General features: G+C 37.2%; 1 protein-coding gene across 5 annotated transcripts in view; it reads left to right on the top strand.

The window, feature by feature from the left end:
* The first annotated feature begins 1864 nt into the window (after positions 1-1864).
* FMN2 (formin 2) overlaps positions 1865-23607 on the top strand; it is a 157677-nt gene continuing 135934 nt past the window's right edge. For 3 of the 5 annotated variants that reach the window (XM_064413728.1, XM_064413729.1, XM_064413725.1), the window contains exons 1-3: positions 1971-2122; positions 4906-6895; positions 21987-22153. In XM_064413728.1, the coding sequence (XP_064269798.1) occupies positions 4957-6895; positions 21987-22153 (2106 nt within the window). In that variant the 5' untranslated portion in view covers positions 1971-2122; positions 4906-4956. Of the gene's footprint in view, positions 2123-4905; positions 6896-21986; positions 22154-23607 lie in introns of all 5 variants that reach the window. The other 2 variants (XM_064413727.1, XM_064413726.1) reach the window with 2 other exon arrangements.

The raw sequence follows: 23607 nt of genomic DNA, 5'->3' as shown, positions 1-23607 counted from the left end.
TGTATTATTTCATTTAGGTGAAAAATTCAGAAGGTTAAATGCTTCATAGAGATTTTGGCTTCTAGCCAGTGCCCTTCTGCAGCAAGTAGCTGGCAAGCATTGCTTTGCTGGAGACACTGCTTCTTCGGACACATTAATTTTAAATGATAGTTCTCACTAGCTAGAAATTATAAGAAAGTACAGCACTATGTAGTAGGCATTGAAAATTCCAGACAATAGTTTTTTATGCACTAAATAAAAGTTCCTAAGCAAGTCAAATCTCACCCAGGATCATTGCTTGCTAGGTTCAAGCTCCTTGAACCTTCCCAAAGGAAGCCTTTTAGTAGGTAAACCAGGTTTCCCAGTAGCTGGATCACCTCTATGTAACATAAATACAATGCATAAGGCATTGTAACAAGTAATAAAAGAAAGAGCAGAATCTCATATCCACTAGAAGCTAAATGAAGCAAGGGCAGGATTGGCTTTAAACCTGGCCACTATGGTCTCTTTTCTGGTTTCCTGATTTGTCCCTTGCCAGTCACACCTAGAACTTGTGAAGTTCTAAAAGGCAATTCCCCCTATAACTGAGAGATGGGAGTGTAGGGGCAGGAAAAAAATTTCAACTGCTTGGTGTCTGACTTTGGTAATGTAAGGGAATATTTAATGGTAGTTGGTGCCTTCTGGGAAGATAAATTTTGCATCACACTCAGAATGGCAGTCAGGGCAGTCTTCTTTCCGCCACAGGACAGCAGGAACTGGGACCAGGTTCCAGCACTGAGCTGAATGAGAATGAGTATGAAAATTCAAGCCATAGATGGGTGGAATGTTTTGGTCTGCTTAAACAAATCTTTCTTCATACTCTCTGCATTACCATATCCCAGTCAGGAACGTGACACCAGAGTACTTTAAAATCCTCCTGTTACTCTATGTACCTTTATCTCCAAACCAAACCCAGGCGCATTGAGCCACTCACTAATATTAATCTCTGCAGGGTGTGTATGGCATATGTGAGGATCCCCTGCAGCCATGTCTCCTCTGGGAGCAGTGTGAGGAGAGGCTGGAGAGCACACAGTGCTGGGGGAGCAGAGCCCAGCTCCCAGGGCCTGCAGTACGGTGCTGAGGCTCTCACACTGCTGCTGCCCCAGCCTCAGCCCACCTCTGTGTGGAGCCTGAGTCCTTGGAGACTGAGATTCAGCCCCCTCTAGTCAGCCTCTACCCTGGCCTGCTGTGTTGTGTCTTATGCCCAGGAGAGCGCCTGCCCTGGGCTGCAGCAGCCTTGTCTCCCCCTGAGTCTCCCAGCAGGGAAGAGGCAGGGCACAGAGCCCATGTACACATGTGTGTGTAGCCTGACCAGCCACAGTGGGCTCCTGGAAGAGCTGGCTGTGAGTGCAGAGCGTGTCCCTCAGTCACTCTGCAGGGTGCTACAGGGGCACACGGCACAGGTCATTCTTTGCCCTCCACATCTCTGCTGCAGTGGTGCTGGTGCAGCACCACTGCTAGGTTGCTGCTTTGGGTCCTTGTCCTTTGTGCCTTGTCACCATTCCTGTGCATTAAACCCTTTCCCGGGGTCCTGTGGGTAAAGCCTAACCCTGCCCAAAGGCTTGGACTCCAGCAGGCACAGCCTGAGGCAGTAACAGAGTGTTGTCTTCACTTTACTGGGACTTATTCAACAACTAATGTTGAGAGCAAAATCAAATGCCAGTCAGTAAAGTGTGATGAAAACTCATCCACCCCAAGAAAGCTGTGGCTTCACTGAGTGCAGGCTTCCCTAGGCACCCCTCTTTTCCTTCAGGCAGCCCATGTTTTCCATAGGTTTGAACTAGCAGGATGCCAATTGGTCACCCAGCCTTTTTGTGAGGAATTGGAGGGAGAACTCCTGACCCGACAGGAGGGCAGCACTCTGCCTTGGCTGTGCTCCAGGAGGCTGAGCCCTGAACCCAGGTGTGGGCAATCGGGGCTGCCCTTCCCCTCCCAGCTGATCAAAGGTGAGGCAGACACTGCTGGGGGAGCTGCTCACCTTTCCAGCGAGGCTGCAGGGAATGGTAACTATCTTGAAAATAATCACAGTCCTGTAACAGGGTTTTGTGTTTTTAACACAAAATGTGGAGGTCTCTGGGAGCACAAGGACAACGTGTCTTGAGTTGTAAGTTTTGACTCTCTTCTGTGTGTTGCTGTTTGCATCTCCTTTGCATCAGGAGGAGAGTGAGAGATGAAGAGGATCTCAGGTCAATGCTTGTAGTGTCACCCCTCAGTGGTTTTGGTTGAGCACTGACAAATATTGAATAAGCCAGGCAGGCAAGTTCCCTGTCTAGCCTCAGGAGTTTGTTGACAATTTATAGCAAGCTAAGAATAAGTTATGGTAAATAAGAATGAGTTATTATCACTCTTTAAAATGAAATATCTTTATTGGACACCTAAATCCTTTTCTTTTCTCTATTTTCTGTCTGTTGAAAGTCTCTCTTTTTTTGGTGTAAAATATTAAATGCCATGTCAGCTTTTAAAATGTAGGTTATATTGATGCCAAAATGATTTCTTGCTGACTGTTGACAGCATGTTTTTCTTTAGAAGCTAAAAGACTGAGAATAAACATACCCCAAAATATTAACATTTGTTTTTTTATTATAATATATTTAAACTTTGAAAATATCTATGGCTATACATTATTTGGGTTTTTTTTTTAATGACTGACTCATCAGGATGTGCTGTATGAAAACTTCCAGGAAACCTAAGTACTTACATGATTAAACCTATTATAAGCTTCTAGTATCTAATTAAGAAATGAAGATTGGTCTTTAACTTGACTCACTTATAAGCCTACCTGTGTCAATGACTTGGTTTTGCAACACAATTTGTAGAGTAATCACTGCTGGTTATTTGTCATTACTTGGAAGTGTATAGGATTTGCCAGGCAGCTTTACAGGGAAAGGAGTGTTTCAGAACATTGCACTGATTCTACAGTTCCCTTACACATTTGGTCCTTTGTAGCTTTATTTTACACCCACATTATGTTAATTTCTGGCAGATTTTACTAGGAAAAGGGTTTTTAAGTGAGATTGGAAGATACAAGTACTCCAGTTGTAATCAAGGCTTAGGTTTGTCAGTTCTAGTCAGCTAAAATACCCATCAAGGTATTATTCTACTGCAATGGGTCTCTCAAACTGTGCCTTAATTGTTACTGTGTCTTCAGTTGGACTGAAATTATTTGTGCTTTCAAAAGCCTTTTCCAAGTGCATAATAGCAATGTAAGAGGTAAAATACTGCAACAAAGTAGAAACTAAGTAGCATAACAGAAAGCAAAAGCAGGAATAGAGTAAAAAAGAAAAATCACATAACATGCTCTTGCAGGTTTTGCTATACTAGTTCTTGTTAGTATATTTATAGTTGTCAAGTGCTAAAAGTAGAAAAAAATAGATGTTTGACTTGGTTAGATAAGGAAAAATAATTTAAAAAGAAACACCACCAAATCATCCTACTGACTATACAGTCATCTGACCCAAATAAAACTCTCAAGTTTTTGTAGACAAGAGGTTTCTTTCTCAAGCCTGAACCACAGGCCCCTCAGGACAAGGCTTACATCAGAGCAGTAAGTGACCAGGAAGCACAAGGAAGAAATTATGATAGTCCAAATTAATTAATTTGCATGTGTTATTACCAGTGTTATTGTTTCCAAAACAAATAAAAAGCAATTATTTGCTGTTTATATAACAAGAGCCTAGATTTGTAAAGGTATTTAGAAATCTTTGGGAAAAAAATTCTGAATGTCTTGGAGAAAGTGGGGGGAGGGAGTGAGGGGAGGATGCCTGTATCACTTTTGAAATGTGAATGGTACTCCTTCTTCTTCTTGAATGTCTGTTGAGGCAGAGGAAAGAAGTGAAATCTCTGGTGGGAATTACATTAAGAGTTAGATAAACCAGTAGAATGTGTTTCCCTGGAATGAAGTTATTGGTTTAAGCAATCCCTGATGCAAGGGAAATTGCAAGTGAGGAAGTTCATAGCCATGAGGAATACATAAAGTCTTTCACAGAAACTGAGTCTAATAGACTGGGAAGTTTAGAGATGGTAAGTCATAAACAGAAAAATCTATCTAATTACTACCTGTTTGGTCTTAAACCAAGGTATTGGACAGCTGAACTGATCCAACTTGGCAATTTTGCATTCTCAAGTCCTTTGATTTCTATTCCAGTTATATTAATTCCAAATTTTAAAAGTGGAAGGAAATATTTGTCTAAAGGTTCAGGAAACGTATTTATGAAGTATTGAAGCTTATACATCTAAAGCAAAAATGAAGGAGAAGCAGCAACTGATTAAAACTTTTTGAACAAGCTTCCAAAGTAGTTAGGAAGTGTTCCCACCTAAATCAATTATTAAATATGTTGGGTAAAATAGAGGAGTACTTTACTGTATCTTTTTCCTTAGTAGCACTTGAATGCAGCTATTTTTCTTTTTTTGTTTTTTCTTGTTTCGTGCCAGATGTTCTTACCAGGGAAAACAATGGTGATGTGTTTTAATATTGATGAGCTGATTCTCCTGGGAATAACAGTATATCTACCTTCTCAGAATACAAATTGTGGGAGGTTTTTTATTGCATAATTACCACAATGCATGGAATTTTAAGTGCGCCTCTTTAAAACTGTGAAAAGAACTTTCTGTTTATTATCTTTATTTTAACTACTTTAAAAGGAGAATTACTCTTCTTTTAAAATTCTGTATTGTTTTGGTGGCCTTTAAAAAGCAAGTATATAAATCACCAGAGGTATTGTGTAATCTGTCAAAGCAGCATATGCTTAAGCACCTTATAAACTATTAAATAATCATAATATTTCTCTTTCCAAGTTTGTTAGTTTATTTGTTTGAGCAGTTGTATAGCAGTTGCATAGTGATTAAAGTACCTTGCTTTAACTTATTTTCTCTCCTTTTTCCTTTCAGGAGTTTGAACTACTGAAATCATAAATGATTTAGTGACAAGCTGAGCTTGCAATGCAGGCAATAAAAACGGTGGAAAAAGAAGTGACTTTTATAAAGGAAACACTTTTCACAGAATCCTTCCTAAAGCAACAAGAGTGCAGCAGAACCCCGGCGAGCAGGCAGCTCCAAGAGCAGCAGCCATTGGAAGGAGCTGTCTGCAGCTCTCAGTGCTGTACTGAGCATGTCCCAGCGGAGCCCAGTGCAAGCAGCACATTATGCAAAAAGGCAGCTCCAGCAGATGGGAGAGAGGCACAGCAAGCGTTTGCTTCACTTGCATCACCGCCGCCTGCAAACAAACCTGGATCGCTAGAGGGGATCTCGCCAGCAGGCCAAAGGAATGAAATCCGGGAGGATGGCTTGATTGCCAAAGGTGTTGCACTGCGAAAAATCATGGGGAATCAAGATGGGAAGCTAAAGAAAAATACAGGTGATGTGCAGGAAGGAGGAGAAGATGCCTCTGGGCCCAAGGATACGGACGGCACAAAGAAGGTATCGGGAGGCAGAAGGGGACTGGGGAAGCATGCAAAAGGAAGCGAATCGGGTAAGAAGAAGGGTAAGTCAGACTCCAGGCCCTCTGTGTTTTCAAATCTGAGGATCAGAAAAAATCTGTCCAAGGCTAAAGATGGGAATAGCAGTTCACGGGAGGATGTTTTGGAAAGCCAGGCCTTGCAGCCTGGGGAGCTGGACAGTACTCATTCAATTGTAACCAAAACTCCCGATATAAGCATCTCTGCAGATGAAGGGGGTCTCTCAGACACAGATGTTGAACATTTTGAAATCAGAAATGAAACTGTTCCAGCTGCTGCAGAGACACAGGATGGACAAAGGACCAGCTCTGGCTCTGATACGGATATATACAGTTTCCATTCAGCTGCAGAACAAGATGATTTGCTCTCTGATATCCAGCAAGCTATTAGACTGCAGCAGCAGCAGCAGGGGGCAATTAACATTGGAACTGAGGACGCTGTCACCAAAACAATGGGCCGACACATGGCTAATTCTCAAGCAACCCCCTTAGATTTTGAACGGTTTTTTTCAGTAACTACCACTGACAAAGAGAGGAGCCCAGACACTGAGGGGGCTTTTCCAGCAGTATCGGAAACTGTGGAAAACGTTCCCGTCTCCTGTGCAGCTGAACGTGAACCGAAAGAGGCGGTAAATGGCACAGGCTCTCCTGGTAACGGCTTATTTGAAACACAGGAACGCCAGCTACTGACTGAGGAGCAGCCCCTTGCTGGAGTGGATGCTGTAGCCAGTGAGCTACAAGATGGTTTGAACAGAGCTGCAGTAGAAAACGGGTCTCAGACAAACAGCTGCACAGAACCTCTTCCATCTCCAGTGGCAGAAGCTGAGGGTAAAATTGCTGAGGTGCAGGCTGTTGATTTTCAGGGCTCAGTAACAGAGAGTGGTATTTCAGATGCAGGCCGTCATCATGCTGCTGAGACTCAGGAAGGGAAACACACTCTGTCAGCCAGTCAAGAGGAGCTGCATAATGGTTTATCCACGGAAATGAAAAATGGCAGTTTGTCCTCTGAAGGAACAGCGGACAGTCCGATGCTTGGTTCCCGATGTTTTAAGCCCTATCTAATTAATCCCTGTTACATCAAAACCACAACAAGGCAACTGAGTTCTCCCAACCATTCCCCTTCTCCCTCCCCATCCCAGAGCCCGCTTTTCACAAGGAGGCAGGACTCCTTCCACAAGAAGGAAAAAGTCTCAATCAGGAAGAAGAGGTCTGCTAGTCTGGGAGGTTTGTTCAGTCGTTCTGCAGACTGGACAGAAGAGGTGTCTAATCACAAAAGCGAGATAACAGAGAAGGTGAGCTCTGCAGACTATTTGGAGCACAAGGGGTTTAGAGAGAAATTTCAAGTGGGAAGAGTGCCTTTGACTCATTCAAGAAAGTCCTCAGGGGTCCAGGCTTCTACAGAGACATTTCCCAATGTCTTTTCAGGTGAGTGATATACATAATCAAGAGTTTTGGTTTTGTGGTTTTTTTTTTCCCCACAATAGCTTTGAAAATATTTTTAAAATACTTTAATTCATTGCATGCAGTACCTTGGCCTTACAATCCAAGGCCTAATCTTACAAACACAGTCACATTTCGTCAGTCTGGCAGTACTGCCAGTAAAGGATGTGCATAACTCTTTGAAGTTTTTCTTTCTACTTGTCTCCTTTGTCTACTGAATGCCTTAAATTATTCTTGTTGAAAAATGCTAAAAGCTGCACGGTTGTAGGCAGATCAGCTCTCTGCATAAATAGATCTTTCAAATGCAAAGCTTTCTGTAACCAGGATCCTGTTTGGGGTTTTCTTGTGCTAGGTGCTGTTCTCTTGTACTATCAACACATGAGAGCTGCACCTGGTGTTAGACTGAGACAATGATGAGGATTTGCTCAGTACAAAAAGGAAAAAGCCATGCTAAGCACAGATGGACAGCACTTCAGAAAGGAACTAATTTCCTCTTCAGAAGGGGAAAGGAGGTGAAGAAAAAAAGTCAATGTATTGAAGGGCAGCAAAAACAGGGGAGGAGAAGGGAAACTGGAGGTTGTACAATTTGGTAGCTGTGACAGGCTGCTGCTCAGGCTACATAAGGTGACTCATTCAGTAAACCTTTACCTTGCCTGTTAGGCAGCTTGTATCCTATCCCAAGGACATGGGAATAGAATAGAAAGTTCACAAATGAAGGAGTGTGAGTAGTTATGTTGTCCTTCGCTCAGAGGGGTTTTTTTTTTCCCCTTTCTCTTCCCCTGACCTGAAGTTTCTTTCTAAAGGTAATATATTCATAATTAGGAACACTTCTGCCACATAGGAGGCATGTATACAAAGAAAACTCAGCAGCATATTCCATACGTTTTTCACCTGAGGAACCTGTAGAACTAAGAGAACATACCCTGCTATTAAATAAAACCAGGGGGTTTTTTTAATGAAATCACTTCTAGATGCATGAGCACTAACCATACATGTGCACAAGATCCTTGTGAAAAATTGAGTGAGGTTTTTTTGTGGTTTTATGAAAAGCAAACAAAAAAGTATGATTTAGGAAGTAAATAACTAAAATGGTTTTCCAGATTCAAATACATTGTTTTAATTCTTTATTAGCCTTGAACTAAAATCCCCAATTTCAGTGTAGAAAATTAGAATTTAAAATTTTTAACACAAAAACCAGCCCCGCTGAGATTAGCCCAATGTGAAGTGAGCTGAATCTTTTTTAAAAATTTGCTTTAAATCTCTTTCATCTGTTTATTAGACTTAATTTTGGACATGCTACCTAAACTCTTCCAGTTTGAGGAGCTCACTACTTCAATAGCATAAAAAGAGCACACTAGTTTTTTTGAGCTATCAATATTTGACAGCTTATAAACAACTCAGAAAATTTTTAATTGCTATGTCTGTAATTAGACTTTATGGTGGTGCTATGATGGAAATAAGTTATATATGGCAAACTTCAAGAACATGGTACTTCTTTTTACATACCTGTTTTCTGGGAAATAGACTTTTTCACATTTCCTCACAAGGTGCTGATTTACTTAAAAATAATTTTTGTTTTGGTTTGGGGTTTTTTCCCACCAATGCTTTAGACTGTTATTGTGAAGGGACCAGTGTCCAATGCAACAGTAGTTCTATCTCTTATGGAAATTACAGTGACCCTCATTTGCATGTACATACCAGCTGTCTTTACGAGCAGAGGACAATTATATCTTTCAGTTCATGCAGAAAAGCTTAAAGTGAGGGAACTGGAAATGACTCATCTCTGCTTGGCCATTCATAGTTTCAAAAAATGTATTTACAAGCTAAAATTCATTGAGAATTTAAAGATAACAGCTAGTGTACATAAAAAAAAGGGAAATTAAACTTCACATTACTATTTCCATAAACTATTGCTGTAAGAGCAGAAAAGCCTCTTTAAATAAACCATTCTACACAACAACAATTACAGAAATAATTTCTTTGTAATTTGATGCTACTTGTGAAAAGTGTTGTATTTTACTTGCATGCATGAGATACATTGATTTGGGAATTAGCATCGGGCTTTTAGAAATAAGATTTTTTTTTTTCCTAGTGGGATATTTCTAGCCTAAAAAAAACCCCCAAAACAAAGCAAAGCCAGTCCAAAGCAGCTTCTTGCCTACAGCATGAAATCCCATTTTGCTGTGCAGCGACTGCAGTTTGCTCTGCATTTCTAACTGGAATCAAGTAAAATATTCCACAGCACTTTATCATTGATTTCAATGACAGCAGGTTCTGTGCAGATGATTGGCCTACTTTTGCACTGTGTTGTGGTTTGGCTGTGTGCCATTTGGTTTTCACAGAGAGCCATATGAACTCTTTAAGACTCCTTTAATGTCAAATGTAGATGGAAGCCAAATACTTGAATGGCAGAGACTTGGCATATTTTAATTTTTCTTTATATAAGAAGAAAAGTATAGTATGTTGAATTCTATGCATTTTTTAGGAAAATGGTATGAACAAGTTTAAGGGCATTTTGTAATTCAGGCATTGGATCTATTTCATATTTTGTGTGGACATCTGTATTTGAATGTGCAGTGACAGTAATTACAAGTTCTAGATTACCCAATGCACAGTGGAGCCATGGTTTTTATATGGTGGTCCCAGGAGAACAAGAGCTCAACAAGAGCTGGTTCTCTCTCTTTGGTGTGTGGCAGTGAATAATTTGCACTAAAGTGAAGTGAGTATCTGGGTGGGGAAATGAAACTGATGTTTCCAAATGTTAACATAACTCAAATGAAAGAGCCAACAGACAGATTTAGTAAAAATAATTTCATTCTTGCATTAATTTGAGGTGCAGTGATTGCAGAGGAGCTAATAAGAGTGTCTTTTACATAAATTGAATGAGTCCCAGCAGCTGCCCCAGATGGTAATTAAACTTGACCCAGACAAACCTATGCCCTTCCTAATCACTGTTGTTTGGTTGTAACACACTTGCTGCATGAAGCTCTTTCAAACAGATAATTTATCTTTAAATTTAATCTTCAGAGATTTATATTTTTTTTTCTGCTCTATCTGTAAAGAGGAGACAAACAAAAACCCCTGGTTACCATAAAACAAAACCTGAAGCCAGCGCTCTGCTTGTGTACTCATGTCTGCTGATTTCTTCCACTTTATTTCACTTTTGTACTGTGCTTATGCTGTCTTCCCACTTGCAATTGCAGTGCAGTGTCTGCAGGCATGTATGTACATAGGTTTAGTATAGGTAAGTATGTGAAAACTTGAAAAAGTTGGATGAAAGTTTGTTTCTGAGATATGAAGTAGATATTTTTAAATGCTTTTTTTAAGGCTTAAAAAAGGCCGTCTCTGATTCATGTGATGCTGCACACAATATGGATTTGTATTTGTTGGCATACTGAGTGGATTGTTTATCATGCAGCTGTTATTTAAGATTACTTATGGTTTGCTGTTTCACTGCTGATGTTTGTCAGCCGTAATACAGATGATTCTTTTATCAGATGGGGTGTAGCCTCCTCTAACTAAGGGAGCTGCCCAGCAGCAAGCCTCCATGTGGTATGTGATCACATGCTACACTGAGTGCTGCTAGCATGCATCTGAAGGGAAAGATCCTCCTCTTTTTGCCTAATACACACAAAATTTGGGGCAAGGGGGTGACTCCAATACTGCACTTCAACTGTACTAAAATATGTTTGAAAGTGGGCTGCAATATGTTATTGAAAGACTGCTGAGTACTGATAAGTTACTTTAATGTTACTGTGTCAGCACTGCAATATGGGATTTGGAGCCACATGAGTAATTCCACTGGAATTCAGTGCTGCCACAGGCTTGTTTTGATGGGATCTCATGATTAATGCTTTGATCTTTATCTAGAACTTCATTGGGAGTAGCAGGTTTTGGTCATGAGATTGGGTGGCTCTATCTATTGGGAGCCACATTCTGAGCAGCATCACATTCTGAGGTATAACTGGCAGCCTGACATGTCTGGAGTAGCACTGTGGGATCTTGGTTGTCTGATGGTCTTTTGTGGGGTGCAAAGGGCTAAAGAAAAAGGGCCAATTTATAGCTGAAGTGTATTCATCTCTACTTGATTCTGAGACACAGTACCACTACAATATCTGTCACACAAGGCACCTGTCTGGAACTGACCATTCAAGGATGTTGTGTGCTTCAGTGACTTTGTTTCTGTGAAATGAGCAGTGGATTATTCCAGTGGGAATAATTATGTGGAGGTTAAGTTTGATTATATTTCTTGGGTCTCATTGTGCTTTATTATTTTTTGAAATATGGATGTATTTTTAATAGCTTGGGGCATGATCTATTTAAAACAAAAAAAAAACCAACCAAAACAAAACAAAGGAAAATAAAACACACCTGTGTGTAGGACTTAATTGCAGAAAAAAAACACAAACCAAACTATCTCTTGAAAAGGGTATTTCCTGCCCCCCCCCCCCACCCTGTGCTGTTCTAAGGAAAAAAACCCTTGGATTTCAAAAGCAACTCTAGGGATATTTTAAGCTGACTATATATGAAGGATTAAGTTTTAATGTGAATAATGGTGATAAAACACTACCAAAATACTAATTACCCAAGATATTTTGTTTGTTTAGTGTTTTAATCAAGCTCAGGATATGGCCAAGTGTATTCCTTATGAACTACCTCTGCCAAAATTTCAGCTTACATAAGGAGTAGCAGTGATGAACCATATATGTGTAGGTGTGGGTGACTGCAGCTCTGGTTATTTTTAGGTGCATTTAAAAACATCACTCTGTAGCACTTAGCTGGACTGCAAGTTTCCAGAAACTTACGTTTATGCAGGCAGTTGATCTTTTTTGGGAATGGGGTGAGTTGGTACAACGGTAACAGGGCAAAAGCAAAAAAGAAGCTGTGATAGGAAGGTGATGGACAGATGTTAGGACTTTACATTGTGTCACTTCATTCCTTCCTCTTGATATGATAATAGAAGGCCTGTTGCATTCCATTAAATGTGTTAGAAAAGGCAGCAAAGTGGGTTCAGGAGCTACTCTTTTCTCTAAGCAACAGCAGCATCCTGCATTCTTATACTGCTGTTAATATAAAGAAAATTAGGGACAACAAGGTGGGCTTTTTTATCTTGCATGAAAAAATGACTGTTCCTCCTTTTATTTCCATGTTGCTGCTGTCCAGAATTTTTTCTTCACGCTGATGGAAATAACTAGGCTTTCTGAACAGGAAGTGAGTTATGTTTTCTGATGCTAAACTTTGTTTTATTCTCAGATAAATACTGACCGTGACTTCTTTCATCTGTAGTTGCACAGCAGTAGAACCATTAAGTAAGTTAGCAGTTTTACAACAGTAAGAAGCAGTGGTTATGAGATTGTAAACACATAAATATAGAAGAAGTAGATAAATATTGACATTTAGCTTTATACATATTAGGGTTTACTTTTAGAACTTGTGGTGTTTACATGCACAATTTTATCTTTTTGATGTCTTGACATATATAGATAAGTAGTGGCAGGAAAGCTTAGTCACAAATGAGATTTATTGAGACATTCTTATTTGTCAGTATAAGTATGAATTTTTTGGTGTTGGGATCTATATAAAAGTTATCAGCAATGCCAGAGCTCTGAACCTGGTGTGAATTTGAATCAGGTGAAAACATAGATAACTTTACTGTGGAACTAATTACAGAAGGCACCTTTCATTCTACAGTTCATTGGATGCTGAGATCTGTCTCAGATGTCCCTTGAAGATGCAGAGATAGGAGAGGTGTTTCTTTTTCCCGGCTACATACTTTCTTCTTCCTTGCACTGATAAGGAAAAACAACCACTGTAAAAAAGAAATCTAAGCTGTAGTATCACAATAACTGTCTACATTAACACATCTTAAAAGTCATGGAAGAAAAGGGAGTTTTCATTTTAAAAAAAATTGTCTTCATAAAAGAGGTTGTGTATCCAAGTGCTGTTTTGTCATGCAAAGAGTCAAGAAATAATTTGTGCTGAGAAATTGTTGAAAATATTTGATTACATCACTGAAAGAACATAAAGGCCCAGTTATAGCAAGGGAGTTTGGTTTCTATGTTTCCTTCTAATGAAGTCCAGAAGAACATGTTTGCACAAATACATTGATGCACGTCTAGTTTTTTGTTTTTGTGGATTGTAGTGATTTCTTTCTGCTTTTGCCCCTTCTTAGTCTAACTGTTGTTTATGGATACAAAGAAAAGCTTTTGTACATCTTGAGAAATATTAAAAAGCAGTTATTAAAGTTGGAGATTAGCAGGCCTTGGGAACACAGGTCATGGAGGGGAAAGAAAGCTAGGCATGCCTGGGAGCTCATGAGTAGGTTGAAGGAAATGTGTTATTTGTGTCCCACTTTAAAGACCGCCGAGTTTGGTTCAGTTCAGTTGTGTCTTGTGACTTTTGGCTGCTCAAGCACACAAGCTTGAGCTTGAGAATTTACTTCTAAGGTAGAGATAGGCCAGACTGCATTGAATGTGGAATAAAATGTCATTGGGAATAAAGTTTTACAAAATTGGGTTGTAAGGAATAATGTGTATCAGGTTGGACTGACAAAAGAGAGGAGCTTCTTACTTTAAAAGAGCTAGACAGAAAGCACTGTGGCTCTCCAGCAGTCTGTGAGAACCTGGCACAGGCTACTACTTTCACATCACAAATCACCACAGAAACTAAAAGGGTAAGGAGACAGAATTAAATACTTGCTGAGAGGAAGCTAAATACCTGGAAAACACAATATGAAATTTGCCAAAGATGCATATGGTGCCTAAAAGATTTGGTAGACAGACACACATAGGTTCTTCTTCATAATAAATTGGTATAATTAGGGAAGCTTTATAAATGTACCTCTGTAAGCTGCAATGATCCTGCATTAGATACTGCATTAGAGCCTGAACAGAAATCATGTGGAGAGAGACGTCATTTAATGTTGGGGTGGGGGGACATGTTGTTGATATTTTTAGAAAGATATTTTGTACTCTGTGCCACTGCTATATCATAATTGAGGAATTGTCTGGTATTTAACAATCATTTTAAAATCTTCATCTTCTGAAAGTTACTATATGAAAACTTCTGAAAAAGGTGTTCTTGCTTTTTTCTATATCTGTCACATATATATGTTCCTAAATGACATGCATAAATGACATATAGCAAAAGGTAGGGATAAAAGAATAGTTTAATATTCTGTCTCAGCTTATCCTGTTATACATATGTCATATGTAAAAAAATTCACTGTGGGGGAAAGGTGTAAAATCTTAGTCACCATGGAAGCAAAATTTCAAAGAGCTTATGTTCAAGTTAGGGAGACAGAGTGCTTCATAGACTTGCTAATCTGGAAGAATGCTGAAAGCACTGTGACAGTCTATCACAAATATTTTAATATATTTTGAAGCTCTGGTGATGGCAAAGCTATGATACCTTCTTTTTATAAAAAGTAAGATATTGTTGCAAATAATCAAGCCGATTTTATCTTGTTTTTGACTGCAGCAGCAGCAAGTCTTTGGAACAAGTCTTGAAGGAGGAAATTATAAGATATAATTAACTGTTGAATATATGACAGAAGGGTAAAGAAAAACAACAAAATGCAGCATGGTTTTAGCAAAGATCAATGAAACTACATTGATAATATTTTATTTACAGCTGCTTTCTAGACAACACAAGAGTTGTAAGAAGGTGTTAATTTGTATTTCCGTACATAATGGTAATGCTGCAAATCATTTATCCAAAGAAGAGAAGTCCTGGTGGTTTTAGATAAGGGACTCGGTCATGTTGCTTCACTGCCACCAGAACTGTGTCATTTTGGCCTGCTCCCCCCCCTAGTGTTGTGATTGATGGGCTAAGTCAGGCTGTGGAAAGTTTATTACATAATTAACACAAGAGTAGACCTGTGTCCTGACCTTTGTCCTGACCATAGCACTTGTGGGATTTGATATTTTCATTGCCAAGTAAAATTTTCATTCTACTTCTGTCTTTCTGTATTATGACACAAATTTCAAAATTAGGAACTGACCTTAGGATTTCATTCATCAGGATGAAGGTCTGTGTTAATTAGATTTTCACATGCTTTCTAGCATGATTTGTGGAAATATGGTGTCTGTTTATGTAATTTTATAACAGACCAGTGAGTTATATGCTGAAATTGGTGGTGTTGTCATATCTCATAGCAAAAATGAACAGGCGGTTTTAAAGTACAGCTGCTTGGTTCAGTCAAGGAGAACTATAAATCAAGTAGGAGATGCAGGTTTTTTGAAAACTGTAACATCCTTTCTAAGGTGAATTTTTACTTCCTTAATTCAGTGATCTCTCTTTTTCACCTTTAATTTTGGTGAATTTTTTTTTTTTTTTTTCAATTTTTGTCAGACCTCTGCTTTTTCCATCAGAGCATTTCTGGAAGAATTTCAGGGCTATTTTGCTGAGGTGCTATTTTGCCCTGCATGCACTTGGGAGCAGTGGCAGGATTCTCTTCCAGTGGCAGCTAATGCCCTTGCTTCTGAAAGGGAGCATGCACACTTGTTCCTTAGCTCTCTTTGAGATGCCTCAAGCACTTGAAGCTGTTAGCATTATATGATGCCCTTTCTTTTTCTGTGTAATATGTTGCTCATTCTTAGCTGAGTTGAAATCTCAATTTATACACTTATTAAAGCTGTCTTGTGCAACCCAGAATATGTTTAAATTTTTAGTGATAAATGTACGGCTAAAATAAAGGGAAAAAATACTTGCTTGAGTTGCACAGGGGTTGAGGTACTCTGGTTCTATCCTCAGAGCTAATGAAGAGTTACATGGAAAATTTTTAATACTAAACAAAGATACTATGAGAGATCGGACATTGTAAAAGGAGCATGATTGAGATGCCAAGAAATTCAGACAACTTGGCAAAAGTAAACATGATGTTTACTGTGACAATCAAGTACAAGACTCAGAAAAGTAAAATTAATTGATAGTTTTATTCTAGTTGTTTGAATAGTCTCTGAGTCTATTCAATCAATACATTATTCTCTGTAATTTAATAAATATATATTTCTGACTTTGAAACTGTGTGTAGGCAGCCATAGAAAACTGTGGGAATGAGGGAGACAATGTTGATATATGTCTTTTTCTTAATTCTCAGGCTTAGACAGGCTTTCTACTTTGGCTTCTGAATTTAAGATGATGTGTGGGTTTAGTTCATGTCATCCATATGAACATAGCCAGGAAATCTGGAGGCAGAACATCAGAGAAGGAAGTACAATCTTCTTTGGTATTTCCACGTATCCCTAACTTTATTAATGTTCTAAATACTAAAATATAAGATATAGATATGAGAAATAATATTTTATGTATAATATGCTAATATACAGTATAAATATATAAAGATGGCAATATATAACATCTGTAGGGGTTTTCCTCCCTTAGAACATAGGCTTTCATCAGTGAAAGCAGAGATCAACTATTACATGGATAATAAGAACAAAAGGAAATATATTTGACAGTATTATAGCAATGTGTGCCATAACCCTAGACCAATTTTGTTATATTTAAGTTTTATGTTGCCTAGGAATTATAGAGTTAAAGTGTATTTTATTTTGTGTTTATTCAAAGCAGAAGGCTTTTTTTTTTTTTGTTATGAAACAATATTGTGTGGAGGCCTGTTGCTTACTAGGTTTTCCATGTTTTATGTAACCAAGCTGTCAGAAATACGTCACATGATTTTAGGAAAGTGTCTGTCAATAAAAATTCAATCCCTTAAAAAAATTTAAAAAGAAAAAAAAAAAAACCCAGAAAACAAAACAGCTAAATCAACCTCACAGGACGAAAAATCTAGAACACTTTACCAATCTAAATCAGAAGAGGATTAGAAATTCTGCAGTGAAAAAGACCAATAAATGAAGTTTCTAATCCTGGAATTTTGGGTGTAATCTCCCAGGTCAGTCTTCAGGCAAACAACAGACAAAATTAAATTGCTTCTTTTATACTGCAAATGTATATTTAATATGCACTTATGCAGTACTTGGACTTATCATTTGAAGAAAAGTTGGCAAGAATAGCAATTTCTCTTTTCATTCTGCACATTCCCAGGTTTCATGTGCATCTTGAAAACCTCTTCTTTCTCAACAGTCATGTGTTGCACATTATATTTAGGCTGAGTGGTACAGGTTAGGAAATTTGCAAAACTGGAAATTTTAAAAGATTGTGAAATGAAATAAAAACATTAAATAACTTTAATGCTTTGTATCATTGAGGTAATAATTTTATATGTAAAAAATTAGCGTGCTTGAAATATTTCAGAGCTGGTAAAGTATGCTGAACAGCAAAAAGATGCAAATGGAGTATGATTGATTTACCTTGAAAATGATTCATTAAGCTTTTGCTGTATAGTTTGAGCGAATATGATGAATGGGTGACTATGTACTGAAAATTATTTAAGACATTACATGTAGTTGCAATTGTCATCTCAGCTAAAAATATTAACATTGCAGTATTTTTGTCTCTCTGACACGTTTGTCCTGTTCTGGCATTCTGGGGCATGTTTGGTGCTGCACTGTTGAGGTACTTTGCCAGATGACAGAGGCCTGAGTTAGCTGCCACCTTGCTGGCAGCTCACAGAGAAAAGGAGATAGAAAAAGAACTGGAATGAAGGAATGATGTAGACTAATATGGAAGAGCATATAGCTGAAGTACAGCATTTCCTAACTTTTGAATGCAACTCCTTTTTTTCCTCGCCTATTTTCTCTCTGTCTTTTAGTTTGGGGTTTTTAGTTTGTTTTTATTCTTTGTTTATAAAACTATTTTCATAACTGAAATCCTTTCTGAATGAGAAACCATAAGAAGACTACAATTGTCTTTTCACATTTTGCAAGACTAAAAGAAAATATTTGAAATGGAAATTCACTATTTTGTCTATTTCTTCTTCCTTTTCCTTTATTTCCTGTACTGTTTCCCAAAAATAGAGCAAAGCCTGTGGCACATTTGGCTTCAAAGCTTATGAAATCACTTTGCTGTGTGAGCATTTCTGATCTTACTAAAATGGACAAAAGGAGGAGTAAATTGGGGAAAAGGAAGCAAGCAGATGTCAGCTTTTGAAGATGCAAGCAGTATGTGCATAAGCCATGTTAGCTCTTGAGGTCACTGAATAGGCTGTTCAGAACTGGTGCTATACTGAAGCCATTCACTCTGCATTAGGAAGAATAAAAATAGAAAGTTTGTCTCCAGTGTGTGTGTAGGTTAAGATGTACGGATGCAACTGCTGTGTTAATGGTGAAAGTGTGGTGTAGTGCTCTGTTTTTTGGAGAGACAATCACTGAGATTGGCAGAAGGGGGAGCATTTGGAGTATAACTCATTTTGATCATTAGTCTCAACTGGTGCTTACTGACAGCCGTGCTCCTGGGCTTTTGCAAATCCAGGGTAAGGAGGATAGAAGAACATCTTTAAGGAAAAATGCAAAGTTATAACAGCACGATCCTCAGGGAAGCATTATTGCAAGCTCTGCTGCAGCACAGTGCCTTAGTGTGTATGTTTTCTGTATGACTATGAGTACAACTACTCCAGTTTTCTTTCTCTCCTATTTTCACTTCCCTTTATGTCTCTTCGTCCCCTCAATAATTAGGCAAATTCAAAGCTAACATTTTTATTATATTGCTGCTTCTTAAAGATTTTGTTGCTCACCTTGTACCTCTTTGAAAGGTTTGTCTCCTGAGCATATCAAAGATCTGTAATGTGAATTCATCGAGTCAGGATTTGCTTGTATTTCTCTGTGGACAATACTGAACACTCTTTTACCCACATTTTTCATACAGGGAGACAGTATGAATGGAAACCATACTGGAACATGTGAATTTTCATTTTGTAGTGAATAGATTACATATCCTACAGACATGTCTTTTATGAACAGTGGTGTTCAATTCTTGATCATAGGGATTGAATGAGGACCTGTTGTGTCATAGTGGAGGAGACAAGACCAATAGTGCTTCATTTTCATGGGAATGGGAGAAAGAGGCAGGTCATATAGAGGTGGAGAACAAGGAACTTGGAAGCTGAGCCAGATGATTCTGGCTGAGTCACAGTAGCAAAATTGTAACAAAATATAAACAGAAGGCCAGAATACCTGATCCTTAAACTCATGTTCTCATTCTTTTAGTTGATTAATTGTGTAATCCTTTGCAATAGAAGAAAAACAAAAGTCTTTATCCCTCACTGGGGTTTAATAAGTTATTCTAAGCTTCTAAAAATATCTTCTGAGTTTATAGTCATCTAACTTGCTGAAGATTTTTGGCAGGGTCCTCAGAATACTTATTTGATCTAAAGCTGAAGTTCTTGTCTAATTCTAAATTTAGTATGCCTTGCCAAAATAATTAGGGGAAAGGTAAGAATTGGGTTCAAGAACTGCAGGACCTGGCATTTCTAAGAAGAGATGTTTTAAATGCGAATAGTGGTCGTTTAACCTCTTAGGGGATAAAAGAGATCTCAGAGATCTTGGGTTTAATTTTTACTGTTTTCATGGCAGGTAAAGGCAGTCAAGAGAAATTTTTTGCCATACCATTTATACTCATAGCAGAAGTCAGCCGATCATCTAATAATTCTAAAATTATACATAATTTAATTATTCCAGATTATTTGCAAACATCTTCACTTCCAGAAAGTATTACCACATGTAATTACCTCATGAATGATTAAGGTGTCTGAGGCCAAAAGCTGTTGCTGCTGCCTTTTATTTATAAGTTAACAGTGTAAAATTGTATTTCAAAATCTTGTAGTTGACAGAAATTTAGCCTGAAATCAGTTTAAATCAAATTTTTGATACTTCTAGGTTAAGAAGTACTTGCTAATATAATTAAATAATTTTTACTGTCTTATTTATTCCAAGACTACTTCATGCTCAGGTGGGCAAAATTATATAATTTATCTTACCATAGTATGAATTAATTAAATTATTTAATGACTTTTTTTACACATATACTTATTTTCTGTTGTTTAAATAGTAAAGTTTTTTAGAAAATAGTTAAAAACTACTATGAAAATTAAACTCCAGTTGAATAGCAATTAAGATTCTGAACAATGCATTTGAACTTGAGCAAGACAGTTAAATGCTAGAAAAGTTAGCAAATGACTGCGTGAATTAAGGGGGGGAAAAGCTACTAGTCCTTTTTTGTAATTTACAGATATTTTTCCTGCTAATTAGGTCAAAGCAAAAGGAAGGGGCTATTCTGCTTCTGAATATGCAGGAGAAGACTCTCTAAACATGACAAGATTATTTAAATGTTGAAATGTCAAGGGGAAAAAAAGAAAATCTATCAAGTCTGGCACTCAGTAGTCATGGATAACTATTCAATATATAATATAGCATGCAGAAATGTAGGGGTTTTTTGTGTAATTCTTTCTTTTTGGGTGTGAGCAAAGTGATCCTCTGTGGTCAGCAAGAAAGATGCCTTGAACTAATAAATTATTTCAAAGAATTAATAGCTGAACTCTGCTAGAGGGATATGTTGAATAAGCAGTTTTGTTGGCATTGCATTTTAGGTGGTGCAGCCAAGGAACAGAGGCAAACTAACTTGTAAACGTAACAAAATTTATGTCTTGTACAAGTTTATCTCATAGTTTATATCCTGTTTTATTCCCTTGAATGTATTTTATTTTGTCTAATAAAGGGCTAGCAAACTTGGACTAATAATCAGATAATTATCAGATCTTTAGATGTGGAGAAGAAAATCTTGGAAACTTCCAACATTTTAATACATTGTTTATTTTGGAGTGTATTGCCACATGAAATTAAAATATTACAGAGACTTCTAGCCAAATGTGACTTACAGTATCCTTGTAAAATTGCTTCCACATGTTTAAAAGAAAAACCTTTTTAGTATGTTCAGAAAGCCTGGGAAATTTTACATTTTGAATAAAGTTAATGTTCAATCAGAAATCTTGCACATAAAAAAAGTAGAGTGATAATTATCAATATTATTATTATGCTTAATTACACTAAAGATGCTTTTTTAACACAGTTTTGGTTTTTGTTTGGTTTTTTTAAAATACCTTTGACTTTGAATGAATGGGTGGAAAACAACAGGCTATAGAAACTTATTTAGGTACAAGCTGTAATCCCTGCTAGTTTATACTCAAACATGAAATCAACTTTATTACTCCATTTGTCTTTTCTTTTCCAGTAGATCTATTTAATCTCTTTATCCATATAACGTGAATCTGAACTTTAGCATCTTTTTACATCTGACATTTTAGAGCTTAAGCAACTTAATTTTCTTACAATGTAGATTTTACTTCAACCTGCGTATGTTACTATTTTTTATAGTCTATTTCTGGCTAAACTCACAAAGCATTGTCATAGTTCAAACCACTAAGATTTTATCCTCTTATATATTATATAACATATACTTTCCTTACATTTTCTTGTTGGATAACAAAAGAAATCACTTTGATCATGAAAACTAGCCCTATAAGAGGAATAAGTATCTTCTTGCTCTTTATAAGCTTCACTTTTCTGAATTGCTGCTTGTTACACTGCATTTTAGTTTGGAGCACTCCACCACTCTGGAGCTGTATACAATACAATTTTAATCAGAATAGTTATGAGGATTTTTTGTTACTATTTTTTTGTTGAGAGTTTCTCCCAAGAAACACAGCAAAATTTCTCAAAGACTATTACAATTTTATGATCCAAAAAACAAAGGCTCGTTCCAGGAGCTGACAAGCTAAACTCTGTATTAACTTTGTGTGACTTCTTTGGAAGAAGTTGTTTCATTTCTTGCTAATGTCGTGATTTTCCCTTCTGAAAAATTTTATAGGAAATTGATGTTACAATAACAACTCATGGTTTTTTGTTCCTACTTCACAGTACAGCAGGCACACATAATATATACATATATTTTCTTGAAAATTGCCTTGATCTTAATTAATCAGGTTCCAGAATACTTACAATCATTATGTAGAACTATTTTATATTAAAGACTTACTATCAGATACATTTCTTAAGAATTTTTTTAAATTTAATATGTTTTACTTCTAATAATTCATGTTTTCAATACACATTGTGATACCTAAATACTCATGTCCTGTGTGTAGCTACAAATTCTTATTGCTCTGTCATCACCTTGGCAGGACGAACTCTGCTGGAAAAGCTTTTCAGCCAGCAGGAAAATGCACCACAAGAAGAAGCAGAAAAACTGTGTTCTCGCATTATTGCAATGGGTCTTTTGCTTCCATTCACTGACTGCTTCAGAGAGCCATGTAACCAGAGTGCCAAGCAAAGCACACCCACATTTGATGTAAGTACTGAAAAACTTGCCTTTTGTCTCTTTTGTGAAGCAGGACATGATTTTCTAATAGTTTATCTCTCCTGAAAGAATTTGGTTTGTCATTTTAAAGAAAATTGCCCTTAGGAGAGTGACCAGCTATTTTTCTGTGCTCAGGTATGTACACTTTTATATCCATTTAAGCATGTTCTCCCATAACTTGAATTCATAACTTTAAGTCATATCGTAAGCCTTAGTCTGTTCTTCATTTACAGTTTTCATTGTTGTCTTCTTTGAATCAAAGCACTTTGTATGATTACCAAGATTTCCATCAATAGCTGCTTCACCAAAGAAATATATATCAAAGGAAAAACAGAAAACAGCATGTCACAAAATTTCACAGAACACAAACTAGATGTGTACGCTAGTTTTTATGTTTTGTGGGTTTTTTTCCCCTGAAAATGTTTTTTGATACAAAATAGTGCAGGGGTCAGTGCCAATATGCTGGCATTCCAGCTACGGGGTTATCTGTACCTGTGGGCTATCTGGCCAGGTGTTTGCCTACTGTCACAAACCTCAGTGCAGACATAACCTCAAATACTTTTCCTTTCTCTTGGATAATTAATTCAACATTGGGATCTTCTTGTTGTAACCTATGGCAATTTGTTCTGTTTTATGTGGCTAAAGATAATTAGGTTTTTTCTCTCTACTAATTAGCTTCAAAATATTGTACAAATATAAACTAATCTACTTAGTGTCTTGCTGATATAGTTAAGATCATCCCTACTCTACACATTAAGCTGAAGTTTGGTTACAAACACTCAAAAAAATTGGCATAGATACGAGAAAACATGTTTACTTCCTAACTCTTTAAATCTTTCTCATCTTTCCTGAAGAATAGTTTAACACAACTGGTGAAGGGAAAACTGAGAGAATAATTTTTTCCAATTTATTATTATAAAAGCTTTCCTAAATAACCCAATTTATCTACAAAGTTCTCTAACAATATAATATGTTTATATTTTGGCTGTGGAGTTAAACGGTTTGTTTTTCTTTAAGATGCAACATTTGAAGCATTTTTTAAATGAATTTTTTAAATTAATTGAAAAATGCAGTTTAACTATAAAACCCAGGTTTCTCAGGCAACTTTAAATCACACAGCATTTGAAAGTGCTTATGGTTAAATATCCTCATAACAGTTACTGGAATAGACAACTTTCTTATTTTTCATGTTGTTTAAAAGAGTCTGATAGTATTTTCCACTCCTCTGTTGTTACCATATATTTAGCAATCTCCTTCAGATTATTGAATACCTTATTTTTAAAAAGCTTCCTTTGCATTCTAAATAGATGTTTTATCAGATTCAAAATTTGCAAATGAACAGAAAATACTCTTTTTTTCAACTGATATACCATGCTTTTTCTGAGTAGCAGATATTTTAGTTATCTTTTGTTTAACATATCCAAAAGGAGGGACATAGTAGTAGC

The sequence above is a fragment of the Passer domesticus genome, chromosome 3, assembly GCF_036417665.1.
Source record: "Passer domesticus isolate bPasDom1 chromosome 3, bPasDom1.hap1, whole genome shotgun sequence".
Lineage (NCBI taxonomy): Eukaryota > Metazoa > Chordata > Aves > Passeriformes > Passeridae > Passer > Passer domesticus.
The sequence above is the reverse complement of the archived record's forward strand: the minus strand, read 5'-3'. Positions and strand labels throughout refer to the sequence as shown.